The sequence below is a fragment of the Salvia hispanica genome, chromosome 4 (assembly GCF_023119035.1).
Source record: "Salvia hispanica cultivar TCC Black 2014 chromosome 4, UniMelb_Shisp_WGS_1.0, whole genome shotgun sequence".
Taxonomy (NCBI): Eukaryota; Viridiplantae; Streptophyta; class Magnoliopsida; order Lamiales; family Lamiaceae; genus Salvia; species Salvia hispanica.
The window spans coordinates 56,419,845-56,443,618 of record NC_062968.1 but is presented as its reverse complement, the minus strand read 5'-3'; the positions used below and the strand labels follow the sequence as shown (position 1 = coordinate 56,443,618).

At 33.4% G+C, this 23,774-nt stretch overlaps 2 protein-coding genes and 1 pseudogene across 4 annotated transcripts; 2 read left to right on the top strand and 1 right to left on the bottom strand.

The window, feature by feature from the left end:
• Window positions 1-8,555: 8,555 nt before the first annotated feature.
• On the bottom strand, window positions 8,556-14,545 carry LOC125224454 (putative late blight resistance protein homolog R1A-3). Of its 3 annotated transcripts, none has more exons than XM_048127854.1 (6): window positions 14,130-14,545; window positions 13,445-13,645; window positions 12,680-12,736; window positions 12,475-12,604; window positions 11,058-11,225; window positions 8,556-10,901 (listed from the first exon to the last, which is right to left on the bottom strand). In XM_048127854.1, the coding sequence occupies exons 1-6, from the start codon at window positions 14,490-14,492 to the stop codon at window positions 8,617-8,619; spliced, it is 3,204 nt and encodes a 1,067-aa protein (XP_047983811.1). In that variant the 5' UTR covers window positions 14,493-14,545; the 3' UTR covers window positions 8,556-8,616. The 3 variants fall into 3 exon arrangements, with proteins under 3 accessions (XP_047983811.1, XP_047983812.1, XP_047983813.1); XM_048127855.1 differs by having other exon boundaries at window positions 11,058-11,213; XM_048127856.1 differs by having other exon boundaries at window positions 14,125-14,219.
• A 2,894-nt stretch (window positions 14,546-17,439) lies between these two features.
• Window positions 17,440-18,021, top strand: LOC125221490 (wall-associated receptor kinase 4-like). The gene has a single exon (XM_048123610.1). The coding sequence runs from the start codon at window positions 17,440-17,442 to the stop codon at window positions 18,019-18,021; it is 582 nt and encodes a 193-aa protein (XP_047979567.1).
• Window positions 18,022-20,395: 2,374 nt separating this feature from the next.
• LOC125224433 lies at window positions 20,396-23,186 on the top strand (annotated as a pseudogene).
• The last annotated feature ends 588 nt before the right edge of the window (window positions 23,187-23,774 follow it).

Genomic DNA, 23,774 nt, shown 5'->3' with positions numbered 1-23,774 from the left:
AAAATGATAATAATAACTAGTCAAAGTGAAGCAAAAGTAAATTAAGAGAGAGAATAATGTAAATTAAAGTTCTTCTATATTCCCTCCGTGGCTTCGTCCACTTTAGGAGTCACAGTTTACTATTTTTGGATGTCCTACTTTAGAAGTCTCGGTTAAAATATTTCATAAATGGTAATAGGCCTCACATTCCACTAACTTTTTCTTACTCACATTTTATTATAAAACTAATATATAAAAATAGGATTTACATTTCATTATCTTTCTTAAAATCCGTGCTGAATCCAAATGAGACTCTTAAAGTGGGATGAAGGGAGTATTATTTTTTCTCTTATTTTATTTTGACTTAACTTTAACTATTTATTACTATTATTTTCGCAAAATAATGATCAAAAAGAAACTGATCACTTGCAGTGGAGGGAGAGGGTATTAATTGGATGATAATATGGGATTATTAGAATATGAAATCATTTAAGAAAACATATGAAATATTTGACTATAAACATTTGACTTAATATGAGAAAAAAAAATACTACACCTTTTTTGTCCTGAAACACATCATACGCGTTGCGTTTTTGTTTTATTAAATTCTCGAAACAAGTAAGTGACAGAATATTTAATGAACACAGAGATGAATCTTATTAATGATCATACTTCTTACACACTATTAATTAAATTAAATTTTCTCCAATTTAAGATGGACAGCAAAGATAAATAAATATCGATATTAAATAAATTAAATAAATAGTACGTAGTAATAAAGTTACAAGAAAAAAAATATACTCTATAAAATAAGAAAGAATATTTTTTTCCTCAACTTAACACAACTCAAAATGGGTTACTAGTCACAAATAGTATTAGTTTACTAATTATACTCCATAATTTTACACAATAAAAGTCACATTTTGTTATATCGTTTCATTCCATTAAGAGTCACATTTTATTTTTTCATAAATAGTAAGTAAGTCTTACGTTCCATTAACTCACTTCACCCATATTCTATTATAAAACCAATAAGTATATAAAAGTGAACCACATATTCCACAAACTTTTCCAACCCATTATTCTTAACATTTTTTTTAAATCCGTATCCACAATAAATGTGACTCCTATATGGGATGTATGGAGTAATATATTTGTCACTGGTTTACTTTTTTGTCCGTCCGCCAATACTTGTCACATTTATTTTTTGGCACTTCGTACTTACTTTATTAATGGACCTCACATTCTTCTAAGTCATTCACACTCATATTTTATTATAAAATTAATATTCCGTCTGTCCTTCATTAATTGACACTATTTTTCTTTTTCGGCTACTTTTAGTGATGGACTAGACATTCCACAAACTAATTTCACTCACATTTTATTGATATAAAAGTTGGACCCACCTTCCCCTGACTATAAACTTTCTAGTACTATATTTTTGAAATCTCATGCCAATTAAAAATGTGTCAACTAATGAGATACAGAAAAATATATGAAAACAGGATTCATATGTTACTAATTCCTTCAACTCATTTTTCATCATATTTCTTAAAATTTAAAACACTGCCACATTATATTTCTTAAAACACATTTCGATAAAAAAATGTGACAATTAATATCGAACTAAAATAGTAGTAATATGGATTCACCTAGAAATGATTGGATGCTAATTTACAGCCAGTCACCACACGAAGCGCGGGCCCCACAGTTGAGAGGGTGTGTACATTGTAACCACAAACGCACGCCGTAAGGTAGAGCAGAGCACCAGACACGTGTTGGGTCGCGGCGACCGTATTGTGTTTCACCCATGTTTGTAGCCTCATTTTACCCAAACTGGATTTTGTCGGCAGAGTGAAAATATTCCTCTTCAAAAAGCGGCCGAAATAGTAAAATTAAAGTTTTTGCATTCATGTGTAAATCCCACAAGTAAAAGGAAAAATAATCCGTAAAATAAAATTTGAATAATTAATATTTTAATTATAATAATAATAATAAAAAAGTAATAAATAAACACTTAATTAACTAATATTTTAATAAAATGATCTAATTCTTACTAAAAATAGATTTATTGCAAGTAGTTCAGGACGGATCGAAACTGAGAAAAGTGCAGGTAGCTTAGGACGGATAGTGGAGTATTTTATTCTCTTTCATATTTTATTTTTTCTCCAATTTAAATATTAAATTTTAAATTATGCATTTGAAAGAAATGCATCAATTAATATGAGACGAATATACTTAGTAATTTTTGTAAATGTATTTTACAAAAAAAAATATGTATAGCTTGGCGTTATTCAATAAAATAATAATATGGGGTAAAAAAGCAAAAAAATTAAAGAAGCCAAAATGAAGTTGTTAAATGCTGGCTAAAAAAGATGCTGAATTGAGTGAATTCCGTAATTGACGTTGACTCCCTTGAGAAATTTATAACATAGATTGAGTCCGCCGACATTCGCAAATTTAACGTATTTTGTATTTTAGTAGTATTTGAAAAATGACAAAAATTATAAGTATACATCAGAAAATATGGTGCATTTATTCTTAATTTAATTAATAAAAATAAATTAAAAATAAAAGGAGAATAAAGCCCGACCGCACGTGTAGGGTTTTTTTTTTGTTTAATTGCTAAAGTATTTTAAACACTGATTTTCTATGATTGTCTGAACAAAGTTGCCTCAATTCATAAAACAAAAATGCCCAAACAAAAGAAATCAGTATTAAAAGCTGTACATTTGAATAGACCATAAAACAAAATTCAACAGGCATATAAATTAATTTGGCTTATTTAATTTTAATAAATATTTTAATGATGTTTATAACATTTGAGTCATAATCATAAATGGTGTTAGATTTGCAGTCATCTGAAGGGCCCACCATTTGAAGTTTTGAACTTCTACAAAAGTTATATTTTGACATTTTATCTGCGCTTTTCTTTTAAGCAAAACCGACTGTTTAAAATTAATTGTCATTTTTAAAAATTAAACTTAGCATGCTTGTTATTGGATATTGAATTATATGCTAGTTGGCTGAGTTCAACTTGATCATTGACTATGATTTATTAACTTAAGGGTATTTGATATTATGTCAACATTAAAGAGCAAAGTGGTAAAAAAGAAAGAATATTAAAAATATATTAGGAGCAAAACTATATTCCAATATGTTAGGCGTTTTTTTTCAGTCTATTTAAGAAAAATTATGTTAAGTGAGTTAAATAAAGAAGAATAAAGTAGGGATAAAAAAGATAAAAAGACGAAGAGAGAATAAATTAAGTGAGAAGAAATGTGTTGATTTTTACTACTGCAAAAAAAGAAGAAGAAATGACTCAACTATTATAGAACGGACTAAAATGATAACATGACTCTATTACTATGGAACGAAGAGAGTATTATACTGTGTGAATTGGTCTTATTCCATTCTCATTCCTCCTCAACACCTAATGCTGAAAATAAAATATCGAATTGGATGATTATAAATTGACGGGTTTACGTAAGCTTATCCACACAATATGAAAAATCACGAATTTCCTACTTTGACTCCTACTTTTTTTATTAAGGATAAGGTGAAAGGGTGTTTATGAGTGGCTAAACAGTAGAAAGATAATGTCTGAAACTAAAGATCTCGGATCTGAATATTTCGTGGCACGACTCTTTAAATTTATTTTATTTCCAATAAAAAAGAGAGAGATAAAATAAAGGTGAGAGATTTTTCGATACTATTGTGCAACATTATTGGATGAAGAGGTCATTGTCTGAATTGGACTTTGGGCATAGTATCAAACGACGTTGATCGGCTAAAATGTCAGAAAATAGTATTAATATATTGAAATTAATATAATTAAGTAGTTTGCGTGACAATTGATTGGGACAGTTCAATCATGCAAATGTTTAAGCTTATGAACTATTGATTGGACATTGCTTAATACGAATGTAGTATTGTCAAATTACAACTATATTCTACGACTTCGTGTACAATAATGCGGAATCACACCTCATTTTCCTTATCCGATTTCAATTCCGCAAACCTATATTATAACATTAATAGGGAGTAATATATACAAAAATAATGGTTCGAGATAACAAATTTTAGTTAATACATAATGGATTGTATATAATGTTTGTGTTTGTGTTAAAATGACAACCCCTCTTAAAATGACACCGTGACACCGCTTATACAGCAATATTATAAACGCTACACAGCAATATTATAAACACTACACAGCAATCTATAGATTGCTTGTATAGTGTGTCGGATATTGCTGTTCAAGAAAAATTGCTGTATAAAGATCAGCACATTGCTGCCCGTCTTTTTCCAAATTTTTTTTTACAACATAGCAGCTTATTATTCGTCCACATGTACAAATGATTGACTAGAAATAGTGATATGATGTTATTTTAAGGAGTGGTGGCACTCTAACATGCCCCTTACATATAATCATCTTCCTATCACTCACACACACACAAGTGGAGGAATACTATTTTGTAATAATTCAAGACTAAAAACAGTACTAATATTTCATCAATCTCTCTCTCTTATATACATTATATACACAGTACTTAATTTAATGATGATTATATATTTACTTATTTAGTATGGATGGCATTATGCATATAATAAAACTAAATATCCCTCTTGGTCTATGTTTTTAATGTTATCAATTAGTAGTAGTATATATCCATTATAATTTCTTTATCCACAAATGAGCAATTTTTTATCTGAAAATTTAATCTATATTTTATAAATGCAATCTAAAGGATTCATTTAGTCATTTTACAGAAGTTTAATTTTGTTAAACTGGTAAGTACTAGTATTAGTTAATTAATTAATTATGTAAACATGATCGTAATTTTCTTCTTCTAATGATAGTATCTTCTTCTTATTCCCCAACTACTAGGACAATTGAGAGAAGATTCGCCTCTAATAAATGAAGTACAATAATAATTTTGGATACTTTTCACTTATAGAATTAATGTTATCATCTTTTTTCTCTTCATATATAGTAGTAGTACATCACTAATTAACAGAACACATGTATTTGTTATGACTCATGAATCTTCAATTTTGACGTGGCATATTCTTCACCGTCATTCATTTCACCTTTGAGAAGGTGAATAATTCAAGAATGTGTAAAATAAATTATAAAGGAATAATAATGACTACTAATGGAGTATATAATTAGCTCCACCTAGTCTCATAATGATATGCATGTGTAGACATGCTTCTACAACAAGTTTTCACTTGTATATAGTTTTGAAGAATCTCAATTCATATATAGTTTTAACTTTTAAGGTTAAATACTTACTAATATCATAAAAGAATACATAAATCAAGAATTTATTACTCCCTCCGTCCCACTTAAATACGACATTTCATACAGTATTATTTTAGTTTATTATGTTGAGAGAGAATATTATAGAAAAAATAATACTTTCAATGGACATTTTCTATGAGTATGATCATAACTCATAAGAGTCCTATTAACTATGAATTGAAATAATACTCCATATAATAGCTTTGAGAATTTGCTAAAGTACTCATTATTGGTTTCAAAATACCCAATTTTCCAAGAAAAAAACAACTACACTTTCATTATTTTTGTTACTTTAATTATATCCTACAACCATCAACATATCATATGCTATGAAGAAATAGCACTCAAGTTATTGACTTTGGCTTCCACAAAAAATAAAATAAAATAAAATTTGAAAAGTGTAAAAAGAAGATAGTGGCATAAAGCATAAATGATAACAACATGACAACAAGATTTAGCAACAATTTCATGGACTCCTCAACATTGGAAACTTTTAACTTTGCTTTCGCAATACGAAATGATAGTAACACCTATTTCCTTTTATTGAAAAACATTAGTCGTCGGTGTCTCACTTGAGATTGACACAAATTTTAAAAAATATAAATAAATGCAATCAGAAAATATTATTTAAGAAATAATACTTCATTTCTCCATTTCTTTATATAGCAAAATGAGACAAATAAAGTAGTTAGCATCACGAAATGTTAAATTTATTAGTACAAAAAATTGAAGTAGTTATTAAATAATACTAGCAATGTTCATTATAAATAATTTTCATATAAAATGTACTATAAAATTACATTTCTATGTATATTATTATTAGCCTTCTATGCTATTGCTACACCTCACCTACCCTTATATAGTGTTATTATAAGTAATACACATTCACTAGTAAATTTTTGCTCTATTTGTGTGGACAAACCTCAGTGTATATATTAATATTTTCAGATGTTATCTCGAACTCGAAATAAATATTTGCCACAAATATCGCCCCCACTATATTAAATAAATTAAAAATATTAATCTAGGGAATTTTTATACATGGCCCATTGCGAATTTGTCTTTATTACTTTCTCGTTTCACACTCTAGGAATCCTAGATTTTTTTCTATGTAGCATTTTGGTTTCACTCACCGATCTCAATTCACCTCAAAAATGCAATAATTTTTTTACTTTTACGTGTCAGGCATATTTTCTCAAATAGATGTAAAGCCAAATCTTTACAATCTGTACTTCCATCATTTATTTTTTATTTATTTCTTAATTTCATTTGTTATTTTTAAATTTGAAATAAATAAATAAAATTTAAAAAATTACTATATATTTGAAATAAAAATTGAAAATTTTGACAATCAGAAAAAATTACATAATTATTCATCCACTGTAAGGAGAAATAACAAAAAAACTATTCGAACTACCTTACTGGTCGACATGCGCATCTACAAGGGCGAGCACACCTTATAAGGGCGTAAGCCTTAAACCCCTTGCACAATATTTTCTATTGTGATTTTTATTGAAATTTTCTTAAACCATTCAACTCTTACTAAATTGACACAAATAAAGATAATAGTCTTAATAAGTTACTACCAATATTTTTTTTCTGCATCCGCCATTGCTATTGTGATCGAGGGAGACACACACGCATTTTTGCTGCCAGACCATACTTGGGGTGCTCGCCGCGGATTCTACATATCGTTTTTGAGGCTGCGTTTTGGATGTTCTAATTATCATAACCGGCTGCGTTCCGGGTGCTCTAATTGTGATAACTAGATAACCCTAATACACTTTACTAGTAATAAATTTCTTAATTTTGTAATTTTGCAGATGAGTCTATTATTCTTCATTGTATTCCTTCATTGAAACTGAACTGTAAATGTTGGACAGTACTGTCAGTAGCCATCCCATGTGCGCCCACCTAATTTTTCCACTTTCAGACAACTACATTCCCATATCGTTAAAAATAAAAAGACAAAAATATAAAAATAAATTCATTTCGACTTATTAAAGTACTACTACTAGACTAGTTTATTTTCATTTTCAAACATCCTAAAAGAGTCCAGTAGTTATTAGTATACTATACTTAATTGTATATAGTTCGAAGCCACTAATTTAATGTATTTTCAAGTTTAACGTGTTATATTGATAACTAAATTCGATTCATTGAGTATCTTTCTATAGTTAGTTAGGAGAGAAGTAGTATTTATTATTGGAAATGTTTTTGCACTTATTTGATTTGTTTGTCCGCTTTCAAACTTTGAATGATAAAATTATGTAGTCTCAAAATTTCAACTGTCCATTCTACCAAATTTAATATTTATAATATAAATGTGTGCCAATATTCATGCAAATCTAAAAAATTTTACACGTTACACACGAACTCAATCACATTTGTTTGGAAAATTAATCATCTTGAGACATGTGAATTTTTAAACTTCGGTCATTCAAATATAAAATAAACTAAGAATTTAACTGAATCTTGTGATTTACATGCAATCAGCTCCTTTTTTACAACTATTTTATAATTTTAAAATGGTAGCTACTATTTTAGTCTAGACAAAATTGCTCTTTTATTTGTTGCCTCAACTTATCATGACACATTGTTAAGTGAAAGCTTCACATACATATTGTGTAGGGAGCACACTCATATACATCCATCCATTCCAATTGAATTACAATTAGAATGAATAAATATTAATAAATTGAAATAAATTAAATTAAAAGTAAATAAATGCATATAAAATAAAAAAAAAGTACTACAAACTTTTTACACTAGGATTGTCATTTAATAGCACTGGGGCTGTGGCTGGGCCATGTCCTTCTGAATTCGAAAATCTAACCCACCACTTATGAATTAATGATTTCATTGATGAGTAGGCCCAATTTAATTGTCTTGAATTCCAATAATTTCATGCACATGGAAAATGGTGCACGTGTTGAATCCTCCTTATTACACCAAACCGAAATAAAAATGATAATTTCGTCATCAATTGGTTGTAAGATCGAATTTTATGTAGGCATTCATAGAAAGAAAAGTAATATTACTCATTTTAGACGATACGACCCTAAAAAGAATATGAATCGCTTATAATGAGATGAACTGAACACATTTTATTTGATCAGTCGTAGAAGGAAATCAAGATGATTTTTTCGTGGAGGGATTAATTAGTATTTTCTCGGTAGACGTAGATCAATCTTGATCGAACCACGTATTATTCGCGCCATCTTTCTTATTTTGCCATTTTCTTTTGATATCTTTTCTTAACAAGAGCTTAAATGCATACCCTCTTAACAAAGTAGAGGCAGGAAGAGTTGAGCTCTTAACTGACATACTTAGTAGATAAGAAGTTGAAGGAATTCATTGCCGAGTTCCTCTTGCTCCTCTCGTATTCTTCGAGCCGAATCCACGACAGAATCACTGCAGCTATCCAACTTTATAGATTGAAGCGTTGGTATATCTCCGATGCTCGAAGGAATCTCCTTCAACAACGATAAATCGCAGAGAACAAGGTGCACGAGGCGTGGGAAGTGGGTGTTGTCTGTGATCCAACACTCTAGATCACAACTTTCAATCAGCAAGTACTTGAGCCTAGAGAATTGGTCTTCAAATGTTTCCCACTCAGATCCAACGAAGGAATAATCTTTCAGTCTGAGAATCTGAAGAAGGGGCAACGAACCTATCTTCGTCTTCATATCTTCCCACGGGAGCTTGGTGTTTGTCAATGTCAACTTCTTGAGGGAATTCGGGAAGCTCACTTGTCGCACCAAACCGACAAGTGTGTGTTCTTCGGAACAATTAAGGCGAAGAGACTCGAGTTTTTGGAGACGGTAGAGATTGTTGAGGCAGTAGTCATCTCCTCCACTTAACAAGTTTTCGTCGTAATATAACTTGAGCGCTTTAATGTTGGGGATTCGTCTAAGCAATCCCTCACCGAACTTGAGATTGCTTACTACCAAAAGCGTCTGTAGGTTTTCCAACACCATATCTTCGCGACTGAGAGGGTCGGGGACATAATAGGCACCTTTACGCTTTTTTGGATTGCTCATGACATGCCTAAGCTGCGGCATCTTCCAAATCTCGAAAACGAAATCATGGCCAACTTTGACCAAAAGTACCGTCTGCAAATTCCAGAGAAAATGAACCGAACGAGGAATCTTTATGAACGGATGGTCCTTACCAGCGACAGGATAAAACCGCAAGTTAACCAGCCGAAGTAAAAACCCATCTTCATTTTCACTTCCCTTTTCTGCAAAGATTGCATCAGAAAGACATACCCTCAGCAATCGAAAATTATTCGATAAAGTCTTGGGAAATTGCCCTATCCAAGAACGAACACGTGATGTGGAAGGGTCCAGAGATTGAAGAAGTTGTGGAGTTGGATATGCCACAAACGAGCTTCCAATACGACGTTGAGAATTTATACCTTGTGGAACGCTTTGCTCTTCCAACACATATAGAAACTTTAATTTTCGAGCTTCTCTCAAGCACACGTCCCTCAACAAATCATGGATTTTGAATGATTTTAGTTTTCCATAATGGTTGCGATTTATGACTAAAAGGAGATTTCGATCAACAAGTTCCTCTATATAGTCTTCCGCTGACTCTTCCAAACTTTTCCCATGAATTGGTTGTAAAAATCCCTCAGCAACCCATAATGGGATGATTAAACTGACTTGAATCTCCATATCTTCAGGAAAAACTCCCATATAAAGAAAACAAGGTTTTATATAAACCGGCAAATTATTATAACTCGTGTATAAAATCTGCAAGCAAGTTTCATCGTCCTCCAAGTTCACAATTGAACTTAAATTTTCTTCAATAAAACCCCAGTTTTCTTGTGTTCGTTCAGACTTTGATAAGAATCCCCCAATCACAACAATCGATAGTGGAAGGCCTCTACAACCTCTCACAATCTTCTTTCCAACATTCTCTAACTCGAGTGGACAATTTTCTTTGCCAAACACAATTTTGGAGAATAGGTTCCAACTCGTTGCCTGGTCCAAAAATTGCATATCAAGACCGTTCGAGTAATTAAGCTCAGAAGCCAAGTTCGATAGCCTTGTAGTCACTACTATTCGGCTCCCATTTTGATTATCCGGGAAGAACCTCCTAACTCTATCCCATGCCTCAATGTTCCACATATCATCCATCACAACAAAATACCTCCTTCCTATTAAATATTTGTACAACTGTTCTCCTAATTCATCTTCTCTCAAATTTCCCCTATTCCCCTTGCCGTCCTTATCTACTTGATCAAGAGTTTTTCTGAGAATTTCTCGTGCATTATACTCTTGAGAAATTGTAGACCACCCACAGACATCAAAATGATCTTTGATAAGCGGACTTACATAGATATTTCGAGCAAGAGTGGTCTTGCCTATCCCGCCCATCCCAGTGATCGGGATAATTTGGCGATCAAGCCGACCTCTAATGATCTTCTCCAGCATTTGATAAAAAGAATCATCAAAACCAACCATGGTGACCTTCTGCGTAGACCTAGGCAAGCTAACATTAGCCGGGGACTTTATGAAGTGGAGATGAACCTTAACTCTCATCTTTTTAATCTCCATTACCTCCATCTTGATCGAATCCATTTCTTCCATCACACTTTGCAGACCTGTTATCAATTCAAAAAGAAACAAGCAAAAGTGACTGATAATGCTATAGATGATAATATGTCACTTCAGTTCATCCTAACTTGTGTGTGTGTGTGAACAAGAGAGAGATATAGTGTCCACTAAAGTAAAATTCTTATATGAAAATTCAACAAGACCTTGATGGAACTCAGTGGAGCTATGGTTTGTAGATCGAGCAAGAATTTGATCCACAATATAGGACTCGATCACATCTTCAGCAGCGTAAGCTGCTTCTGCTATGCGACTCTCCCATAAGTCTTCTTCTTGGGTGTAGCCACCACGGGAAGAATAGCCTTCAAGAAAAGCTTGCAAGGAATGAATTGTTGCAGTGAGAGATTCAACCTGTCTTTGGTGGAGGGGAATAGGAGGACGAGGATGACTTTGGATTTGATCTATAATTTGCATTACAGAAACTAGAGCTCCATAGGCAGCCATTTCTTACTGTTTTTTTTCCTGGGATTTTCTCATTCGAATCACAAAGGTTATTTGGCACATGTAACATCATAATCATTATAAATGTCTGAAAATTGACATGATTTTGACTTGTCACTTGTAGGACCTTCACACATGTGCAGGGTGAGTCAAGGATCATAAGAAAAAGTCATAAAGCAGTTACTTTCCCTAAAACATAAATCCCACAACTTTATTAAAAAATGTAATGCTAGTTGTAAAACTGGATAACTAAGTTGACAATAATTGAGAAAAGATAAGAATAGAAGTACTTTTTATAACAAGGACACTTCACTAATTAACTTATTTGAATACAGTTTTAGCATGGACAAATTCTACAGGATCAAACATATGGGACATAAGGAAAGATAAATGATTATAACAAAAAGAGAGTGAAAAAGAAATTAAGATGAACAAATTCAAACTTAATAAATTTCCGATTCTCAAAGAATGAGGGCCAAGTGGATTGATCGAGAAAGATCTTGTTCTTATTATAGGATCGTGATTGGATCCGCACATGTTTAGTAAAGAGAATAGCCCTGTGTGGCTTCAGTGGCCACTAGATCAACGCCTTATTTCTTCAAGATGAACTTCCATATGTTTGGTGAAGAGAAATTCTTTTTCTATACATTCGAACCAAGGTTGGCCATATTTCTCTTTATCGAGAAACTGAAGAAGCCACACAGGGGTTTCCCGGGCCTGTTCATACGGTATCTAAACAGTAGGCCAAGGTATCCTACGATACCAGTAGGAAAACAGAATTTTGCACTTTACTTTATCCAAAATGTGCGTGTGGGAGAGAGAGAGAGAGAGAGAGAGGCATGTTATCAGCATCTGCTATGAAATTCTGATATCTAATATACAAACAAACAGCAGGATAGTAACCCTCCATTCAAGGTTGACAACTAGTTAATAAAGACTATTACTTGAGGAAATAACTTAACTAGCAGTTGATGAACAAAGACAACATGGACTAAATCAAATTTGAACTTTCATCTTCAATTTTACATTCCTCAGAGTAAGCTAATAAAGGACAGTCTCCGTTTTCAGCTTCCTTATTTTTCTTGCCTACTTTCCTATAAGAGCATCTCCGACAAGCCTTACCGTGAGTATACAGAAGACAGTTGAGATCAAATTTCAGTTCGGGTGGAATCCGCTGATTGAGATGGAGATATGTGGTCTTGACATCGGCAACACCTGGCACCCAACCCATTCTCTTAGCTATTTGGAAAATCTGTAGCAGCACCTCTTTAGCATTCTCTAGCTATAAAAAAAAAAGAAGGGAAAGGAATATATATGAAGTACTCACATGTGTGTCCACTGGGAAATCGTCGTGTTGTAAATTAAACAGCAGGACACACGAGACCTGCCAAAATTTTCAGATAATTGTATTACAGTACAATCTACAAATTGAATTTCTAAGAGTACTAATAAGCAACATAACCAATTAATTAGTACCGCGGTAAATGTTATTTAGAACGTGTTTGGTTTAACTTATAAGCTCGTGAGAAGTGTTTGGCAAAACAAGCTCCTAAAGAGCTGTGAAAATCAGCTGCAACAACTTATAAACGCCTAAACAGATAAACTCTTGAATCATCTTTTAACACATGAGAGCTTATATAAGTTGTCTAAAATAAGCTTACCAACACACCCTCTTAATTTAACCGTGTGATGTGACCATATCTTATTCATTACACATCATTCATTCCCTGTATAACAGATTTTTGCATCATGGTCTTTTACACTTACAAGCCACTTGATAGTAAGTCGAGTACCAGCATAAATAAACGTTCAAAATGATATTCTGGGAATACATGAACAGGTTTGAATGTAGCTTTAATGAAGTTAAAATAGGCACATTTGTTACTTGGTTAACATCGCAAGCAAATCTTACAAAGAAGGGAGTATATAATTCAATAAGATTTGATTCTTGTAAGAAAATAATGCATACAAAAGGAGACATATCATGGACCTATGATTCTATATTAGACATATCAACACTAATGCAGTCATACGTCCTATACGTGCATTCGCCCTCAGTTAAATCATGTAATATGGAAAAGGAAATACTTACGGTTTTGGGACCAATTCCTTTCAAAAGAGAAAGCTCCGCCTTGACCTCCTCAATGGACATCTCTCGCAAATACTCCATGCACAATTTCCCTCTTTTCTCAAGCAACACACTCAACAAGTTCTTTATACATGAAGACTTTGTCGGAGCAAGACCTCCACACCTTATTGCATCCTCGACATGTTTGGACTCCGCCTCAAGAACCTAAAACAAGCAGGCAAAATGCACTGAGAAAAACAGTAGCAATAACTGGAACGAACCAACAGATACAAACACATAAGGGGAAGGATACAAACACATCCAAAAAAGTGCCTTAACTAGTTAAGTCCTTTTAATATATAGCAACAAAAAACTGCATTCTCAGGCCATAAACGCCTGAGAGGCTGACTCCAACAACACTATATTCTGTGATGGGATATCCCAAATTAGTAAGCAGTATGTCTATTCAAGTCACTGAAATAGAATCCCATGAATAAAAATCAAAGCTTTAAAAAAGAAAATGCAAGAAATAAACGGCCAAGAATCATAAGGTACAGATAAATTCATTCACATTCTCATAGCAGCACAAGCATATCAAACCAAAATCAAGAACATATCTGAAACATCTGAATCCAAACAAGAAACTTCATTAACACAGATTGCTGAAATTGAGGCAAAAGCTGAATACTTAAATATACTACTACCATACATGTTGCCAAGTGGGGAAAGCTTTCTTGAGTGAAGCAAAAGCCCTATCAGAATTAAGCTCAGTGGTGTTTTGGGAAAGTATGGTTTTCACTAAACCATCCAAAACACTCTCAATTCCATCCTTTTCTCCCTCATCTTCCAAAGGCTTGGCCTTTTTGAGTTGAGATTTTGCTTCCAATCTTTGGTTGCGATATTTCAAGAATTCTGGGGGAAATCCGTGGAGGGACAAGAGGTCATCTCTTACGGAAACGCATTCTTCATGGGTCGGCCGAGAATGATCCGGAAATGGACTCTGACCGGCGCCGCCGCTACTGTTGGCGGTTGTTTTGGGTGATTTGGCGGAGGATTGCTTTCTTTTACGCATTCTGTCGAACAGAAAATAGTCTACTTTTGTGTGAGAATTTGAATAAAAATTTACTGCTACTATTTCGTCAAATTAATGAAAAAAATCAGTAATTCTTATTATATGCCCCGCAAATTTAAAAATAAGTCAACAAAAATTATGAATTTTAACATTAATTGTTAAGTGCGTTGTTAAACCCTCCGTTCCTTCATAGTTGAGTCATTTTTCCATTTCGAGAAGTTCCCTCATAGTTGAGTCATTTCCATTTATAGTAATTTTTTCCCCTCTCTTACTTTACTCTCTCTTACTTTATTCTCTCTACTTTATTCACTTTTTACTTTATTCTCTCTACCTTTTTCTCTTTCTTACTTTTTTATCTATTTATTTAACACACTCAACATTCATTTCTTAAACTCCATGCTGAAAAGTTCCGCCTCAACTATGAGGGAACGGAGGGAGTACTTAAATTGATGAAAAGTATGAATATGAAAATTTAGATGAAGATATTAATTCAATTTCAGCTTACATTAAATACGATTTTACCAAATCAAAGCACGTGAAATAATTGTAAATAATGTTAAATTTTTTACTTTTTTACCTCTTTTCAAAATTATGGAATAGCTCAAAATTTTACTAATAAATGATAAATTTCTTGATAAGAAGAAAAAAAATCTTACTGTTATCGAAGAATTTGGACTTCAAATCAAAAGTGAAGGTACGAAGAATAGAAAAGAAGCGAATAAATAGAATAGAAGAGAGAAATTTTTTTGCGTATATTTTATCGTCTCTATTAAAATCCTCAGATTTGAAAAAAGAATACCTAGGTTAGGCTAGGAAATCAAAATCCTATTTTTTTGCTCAACTTTTCTCATTTTTAGGAATATGATTACTTTTCTAATTTCTTTAAAAATCGAACAAACATTAGAATTTTAATAATTAGGGAATCAAATTACTTTCCCTCCTAGAATCCTACAACCAAACATGACTTTTGATTATTTTTAAAGTAATCTATATAATATATATAGTGTCTCCTGTTGAATTTATTAACGAAACTATAATTAAAATAGTAACTAGATTCTCACTGGTATCAAATCATAGTTAGACTAAATTAAAATACGTAAGTCGTTTTTAATTTTTTCATTTTCTATTCCCCATTTCGACAATTTTTTTCTTAAACTAATTGTTTGCAATAATTTTTGTTCGTTTATATTCGGTCTCTACCAATCTTCTAATAGAGCAGAGTTGATCGACTAAGCAATAGAAAAGTTTTGATTAATTATTGATTGCTTTCGACGTATTCGATAATCGGATATAGTAAAATAAAGAATGTATTACAGTGACATATATGATATGAAAATAAGTTGACTTGAAAAGTCTCTCGTTACGTTTGATTCAGTAGTGCCAATTTTGTTTATATGTTTGATACTTTTTTATGTAGATAAGCCTACATTGAAATAGTATTATAAAACTCTTTAAAATAAGATGTTTTGTGATCAATTAATCCACTTTGCATACTGATATATTTTTTCACTTTGTTTATTGGTAATGATTTCACCTCCATGCGGTACTATATTTAAAGTAATTAATATATAAATTTTTTGCTTTTAATTTGGAGTCTGATACAAGTTTTATATTTATATTCATTTATTAATAAAAAATAATAGAGAATGAAAAGGTCTAACATAGAAATTCATATGACGAATCAGTTACAAACTAGCTATAACATAAAATATGGTTTGACGGTTTTTTTTGTTAGTATAATCGTTTACTAGTTGTATTAATATTAGGGAAATGATGAGTGGTCACGCATTCATATTAGTATATTGGAGTAATATTTATTTCATTCTAATCAATTTGTTTTTTCTATACTAGGCACCAAATTAAGTGCAAGTGTCATTATTCTGTTCAAGAAATGTGGATGACTTTTTAAGAAACCAATAAGCTAGGTATAAAAGTATTGGACATGAAGAATAAGAATTAGTACAAGCAAAAAATAGGTAGATTTCGTCACAATTTTGAATAATAAAATCATTCTCAGCTTATATCTAAGTATATTTAAAATTTATTCGCCCTTTGGCAGTTTGATTTTCACCACATATATAAGACTCCATATAATAGTAAATGTTAGATTCAATTGTTGTAGATATATTATACTCCACTTAATTGTAAATGTTCAAATATGTGTGAATCATGCTTATTTTTGTATAAATGAACTCATGATGATGATGATGCACTAAAGGTAAAATATCTTAATTTTAGAAGTGGAACAATTTAGGGACATAAAAAGTATATGTATATATAATTGCATTAAAATGACAACACCTTTAAAGTAACACCATACTACAATTCCTAGTCAATCATTTGTACACGTGGACGAATAATCAGCTGCCATGTGGCAATCATAAAAAATGTTCAAGGGTAAATTTTCTCGGCCAACAATATCCAATACACTAGACAACAATATCCAATACATTAGACAATAATTTTTTCTCGGCCAGCAATATCCAATACGCTAGACATCAATTTATAGATTGTTGTATAGTGTTTATACTATTGTTGTGTAGCGTTTATAATATTGTTGGATACGTGGTGTCACGTTGTCACTTTAAAAAATATTGTCATTTTAACACAAACCTATATATATAACTGCAAGTTTAAACCGATATTTGTTAACCTAAGAATTTAGTACCAATGACAATCCTTCTATATATCTTAAAAGTCTACGAAGATTTTTTTTTAAAATCTTACTGATGAATGCGCTTTTGTATTTGAATTGTAAAAATTCAATGTAAATACTAATCAAATATCTCATTGAATTTTTACTATTTTTGATAACTAAACTTCGTACATTACTAAATTCCAAATCAATGTTAACACGTTACTTATGACAACATATTCTTTAAAAATTCTTACTTTCTATATATACATATTTCCTCATTCTAACTTCCATAATACAAATTTCCCAATTATGGCCTTCCAACTATTTTCAATCTTCATGATCATCTCAATTTTCCTTCTTCTTCCGTCATCCATTTCCCCCGGTCCAGTCGCCAAACCCGGATGTCCGGACCGGTGTGGGAAGTTACCCATCCCATATCCATTCGGAGTCGGCCCGGATTGCTCCCTCGACCCGTCCTTCAACATCAGCTGCATAGCTTCCACCTCCACGGATCCTCCAAAAGCGTACATCACAATTCTTGATAAAGAAGTGATCGAAATAAACGAAACGTATGTTCGGGTCAAGTATCCTAACTTCTTGGCGTCCGCTTGCTACGGCCTGCCTGGGTATAATGAGCCGCACGGTGCGGCTGTGAATCTGTCGGGGACTCAGTACACGCTGTCGTCGGAGAACTGGCTGACCGCCATCGGGTGCGACGATATGGTGCTGGGGAATGAGCAGCCGAATGGGAGCTCGGTGGGGAGCAGCTGCGCCTCGCTTTGCGGCGAGAGGAATCACACCGGCGGCGTTGGGTATTGCCCGGATAACGGGTTTTGGTCGGTGCTCGGTAATGGCTGTTGCCGGGCTCCCGTTACCGGAGGTAATCGTTAATTTTATATTAGGGCAAATTGTCTGAAAAATCATACTCCCTCCGTCTCCGAATAAGAGTTACTACTAATTTCCATTTTGGTCCATCCCCCATTAAGAGTAACGCTTCACTTTTACCATAAATAGTAAGTAGTAGGTCCCACATTCTACTCACTCACATTTTATTACAAAACCAATATAAAAAAGTGAATCTCACATTCCACTAACTTTTTCAACCAACTTTTCTTTACATTTCTTAAAACCCGTGTCCGGTCAAAGTGCTATTCCTAATGGGGGACGGAGGGAGTAAAATTTTATTCGTATTAGATTCATGCCGCCACTTTAAAATCGGTCTAAAAAGCATGGATTTTTACAATCTTCTAATTTTTCCATGACCAAAATTTTGATTTCATATTTGTAACACGTAGTTGATTTGACGCACACATGTTTTTAAATTGATGCATAGGTGAGTTATCTGCAAAGTGGCACTTTGAGAAAAATGATAAAATTCACGTGTGTTGTTGCCCTCGATGAATTTTTCAGATATTACATTAGATACAATTTTACTCAAATTAGACCTGTGGTAAAATCGAGAAAAAATGTTAAAAATTAATGATGTGTTGATTATCAAAGTTGCAAGACATATCAAGATTTGAGCAAAACTACAACTTATCCTTTATATATTTAGCACCAACTAGAAAGGAGAGGGAGAGGTAATATTAAAATTACAAAATGAATTTAAGTTTTTCATTTGTTTTTAAATAAAACCTTTATTTATTTATTTGGTAAGGAAAGAGTCACTATTATTTTGCAAAATGGCTCATTAAATGGTGGACCAAGATAGTATTTAAATATTATTTTTTGGTATCAAATACTGTAATGAAGTTATTATACTCTATCTTTGAATATATCAATCCCTAATAATGAACCATTAAACAATAAAAGTCAAATTAAATATTTTTAAAAAATAACTATGCACAAGTTGATGATTAAAAAATCAAACCAAGGTATAGAAAAGTGATAAACGAGATAAAAATAATTAAGTTAATTAAAACATACAAAATGGAAATTACTGACTCTAGTGTAGAAAAACTTGTTCCACATCAGTCGTGTAACTGTAACACGAGATACGAGGTTTATAGACTAAATGAACTTTTTTCCCGGCAGGCAGCAGTTTCCTAAGAGCACAATTAACTGACCTAAGTGGAGCACTGGTACAAGGTAGGGTTTTCCCATGCAGCTACGCCTTTATCCAGGAGATGAGATTAGGAAGTGGAAATCAATCGGTATTTTCGTATAACTTGGAGTTTCTACAGAATAACTCAAAGGCATTCTCTGATGAGTTTATGGAGACGACAATGGCGCCAGTGGTGCGTCTGGATTGGCGGATTGGGAATAAGAATTGCAGTCAGCAGATACTCAATGATCCTAGTTATGCATGTAAAGATAGGAGTATTTGTGGTAATATGTATGAAGTTGATGGATACTATTGCAGCTGCTTTCAAGGATACACGGGCAATGCCTACCTCCCCGGAGGATGCCAAGGTATTACATACCGATATTCATTCTTTTCTTAAGCTATAACAAATTCTCGGAAAAAACATGAATTTTGGTCAATGATGTGTCCCAACTTTAAAAGACGTGAAGTTTGGATTTATTTTCAGTTGGTGAAATTGTGTCTGATATGGCATGGTAGTCGGAAAATTATATGTGGACGATGTCGTCTATTCATGTAGAAAATGACGTCTTTTAGTGGAAAAACATCAAAATTATACTATACATAAGTGATGAGAGTTTTTCGTTGTGGGCTAACAAATTCAAACTTCATTTTTTCCGATATCGTTTAATAAATCCGAACTTCACAAAAAAATTCAATTGTTCCAAATTATAGATATTAATCACAATAAGAATGTAATTATAGGACAGGTTCACCCTAATATTAGTCATTAACCTTTTTTCTTCTTCTTCATCATCCATCAGCATATTCAATACCAGTTGCTAAACCTGGATGCTTGGACCAATGTGGGAATTTATCAATTCCATTTCCATTCGGAATTGGGGCAAATTGCTACATGGATCCATCGTTCGAGATCAGATGCAATGCCTCCACCAATCCCCCCAAAGCGTACCTCTCTGCTCTCAACGCTGAAATCAACGAACTTAACCTAACCCAAATTAGGGTTAATTACCCTAAATTTGCCTTCGCCTGCTACAATTCGTCAGAGAGCCGAAGCTTGATCATTGATTTGTCAGCAACTCAGTTCACACTGTCGACACAGAACGTACTCACCGCCCTCGGCTGCGACGACATGGCGGTGGCCTACGGAAAATCCAAAAACACAAGCTTTGTAGGCGGCAGCTGCGCCGCCTTGTGCACCCGCTCACTGATCGCGGCGATTATGGCTCCTGCGCAGAATTCTTCACGCTTTCTTCCGGTTTGGATTGGTATATGCCGGGCAGCGGCTGTTGCCAGACCCCCATTTCTAGAGGTAAACCCTAAAAAGTAGAACCCTAATCTGATTAAAACCCTAAAAACTAGAACCCTAATCTGATTAAAATTCCTCTAACAAATTAAAACAATACAGGTATAGCTTACATGGAAGCAAATTTGACAGATTTAAGTGGACAGTGGCGTAGGAAACTATTCCCTTGCAGCTACGCTTTCGTTATGGAGAAGACGATGTATTCGACTACTTACCCACTGGAATATCTTACTAACTCAACTGCACCAATCACAGATGAATATTTCATTCTGCCTGTGTTGGTGTTGGATTGGAGGATCGGGAAAGAGAGTTGCAATGTAGCACAAACAAGAGGTGATGCTTTTGGTTGTAAGGCCAACACTAGGTGTGTTGATTTTGATGAAAATGGTGGAGGCTACCTTTGCCACTGCTTGGAAGGATACCAAGGCAATCCTTATCTCGGACAAGGATGTCAAGGTCGGTATTCACATTCCACTAACTCTGAATTCATTTTATTTGTATTGAACTGGTTTATATAAAAGTCAGACTCGTATTCTTTAGAGTTTGTGTCGAGTCGTCCGACATAGTACTAAGTTGGGACAGATGAAATATTCTTGCACATTGTTTGGTTCTGTTGAATTAATCTGATCTTTGTGACTCCACTTTGGTCAATTATCATAAATATTTGAGGGATAAGGGAAATGGGAAAAAATATCAATAGTGAAATACTAACATCAGTGCTATAATATGATTGTTTCTACTTCTGAAACTGTAGTTATAAGTTGTTTATCAGTCTAATCATAGCAACTTCAAATGTGAGCCTTATTTAAGATAAATCTTTTGTTTAATCATGTTTACAACTTTACATGTTAAATTTACTATCTTCGTCTACGGAAACTAGTCCTTGTAGTATGCAACACGAGTATTAATGCAAAATTAGTCAAGTAGCGTATAGACACAAAGAAAAAGTAGTTAAAATACTGTTAGTGAAAAACAGAACCAACCTTATTGCACATGAAACTTAGCATAAAGGGATAAAGAATAATTTTGGTGGAAAGACCAAAGTGGAAAAAACATGACTATTTTTCGTGCACGAAGGTAGTAATATGTCTAAATTGATCATTTTCTTGTGATGCTTTTTGGCCGAGTAGATATTGATGAATGTGGCGATGATACAACAAATCCATGCAATTCAAATTCAACTTGCATCAATACTCCTGGTTCTGTTAGCTGTTTGTGTCCAAGTGGATTTTATGGTGATGGAAGGAAAGATAGCATTGGCTGTATTAAGGTCACACAATCCAAGTCCAAGACCATAATCATGACGGGTAACATTACAATTACATCATCATCATTCATTAAAGAAAAATCAATAAGGATGTGTTTTGATAAGTAAATTGTACATTTAGGTATGGGATCTGCATTAGGGTTTCTACTATTCCTCCTAATGTGCTTTGGGTTGTATAAGATGCTGAAGAAGAGAAAGGACAAAATGGTTAAAGAGAAGTTCTTTAAACGAAATGGTGGTCTTCTCCTACAACAGCAAACCAATGAAGGTGCACTCGGAAAAACAAAAGTTTTCCCCTCACAAGAGCTTGAGGTCGCCACTGATTACTTTAATGAAAGTCGGATTCTCGGACGCGGAGGGCAAGGCACTGTCTACAAAGGAATGTTGTCTGACGGTAAGATTGTGGCGGTCAAGAAATCGAAGTTGGTCGAGGAGAATCAACTGGAACAGTTCATAAATGAGGTGGTGATATTGTCGCAGATCAATCACAGAAATGTGGTCAAATTGCTCGGCTGTTGTTTAGAGACTGAGGTTCCTCTCCTTGTTTATGAATTCATGCCAAATGGGACTCTTTTTGAGCTCATTCACGATCCAAATAATGAATTTCCGATCTCTTGGAGCATGCGTTTGAAGATTGCATCAGATATAGCAGGGGCACTTGCCTACTTACATTATGCATCTTCCGTGCCTATCTATCATCGAGATATCAAGTCTAGTAACATCCTTCTAGATGAAAAATATGTAGTCAAAGTATCGGATTTCGGAACTTCAAGGTCGGTTAATGTAGATCAGACTCATTTGACTACTATGGTTAAAGGGACGTTCGGATATTTAGATCCAGAGTATTTTCAGTCGAGCCAGTTCACAGAAAAGAGCGATGTTTATAGTTTTGGAGTAGTTATTGTCGAGCTTCTAACAGGACAAAGGGCGATATCAATGGGGAAAACAGACGATGATAGAAGCCTAGCGACACGATTTCTTACATGCATGGAAGAAAAACATCTTGACAAAATTTTGGATCCTCAAGTTTTGGAGCAAGGTAGGATGGAAGAGGTGCTTTTAGTTGCGAGGCTTGCGCAAAGGTGTTTGAATCTGAAAGGGAAAATGAGACCAACAATGAAAGAGGTATCAACTGAATTGGAAAGTTTTAGGATATCTCATATGTCCTGTTCAACTTTGAAAGAAGAATTTGAGGATGAGACAGACATTGAAGTTAAGCCCATATCACTTTCAGATATTGAATACTCATGGACAGCCAGTTACAAGAGTCCCTCTGCTTCGTCCTCAGATGCACATCCCTTCATGCCCGCAACAACTTAAACTTCTCGTAAATTCTATATGTTTGCTCTTATATGTACTGGTGAACTCTGTTGTGTGGAGATATTCACGTGTAAGGTGTAACTGTAAGTTTTCTCATTTCGAAAATGTGAAGTAACAAGAGATCAACTTAAATACATGTTTCTTCTATATTCAAGTTTTTTTCTTAAATACTTCCAGCCAGTCTGGTTTTGACACATTATACCGATTCATCAATCTCTCGTAATTAAAGAGATCACAAAATCTGTTACTCTGCTAATTAAAGAGATTTTCAAAATCTGGTAATTTAAATGAAGAGGTCAGCATAGAAATTCACATGTCACGAATCAATTACCCCTACAAAGTACAAACTACTTATCAAATAAAATGTGGTTTGTCGGACTTTTGCTAGTCAAACAATCATTGCCACATTAATTGCATTAATATTAAAATTTTCACAAAAATAATATGGAAGAAAATGACGAATGACAAACATTAATTTTAGTTTATTACTATATTTATTTCATTTGAATCAATTTGTTTTAGGAGTAACATATTAAGTTTAATTAGCACTCGTAAGTCATGGTGTCCATGAATCAATGAGTAGAGCTGTAGTCCGTAGAGGTCAACTTACAAGGCACCAAATTAAGTGCAAGTGTTATTATACTATTCAAGAAATATGGATGACTTTTCATGAAATTAATAAGGTAATGTGCATAAATTATAAAAAG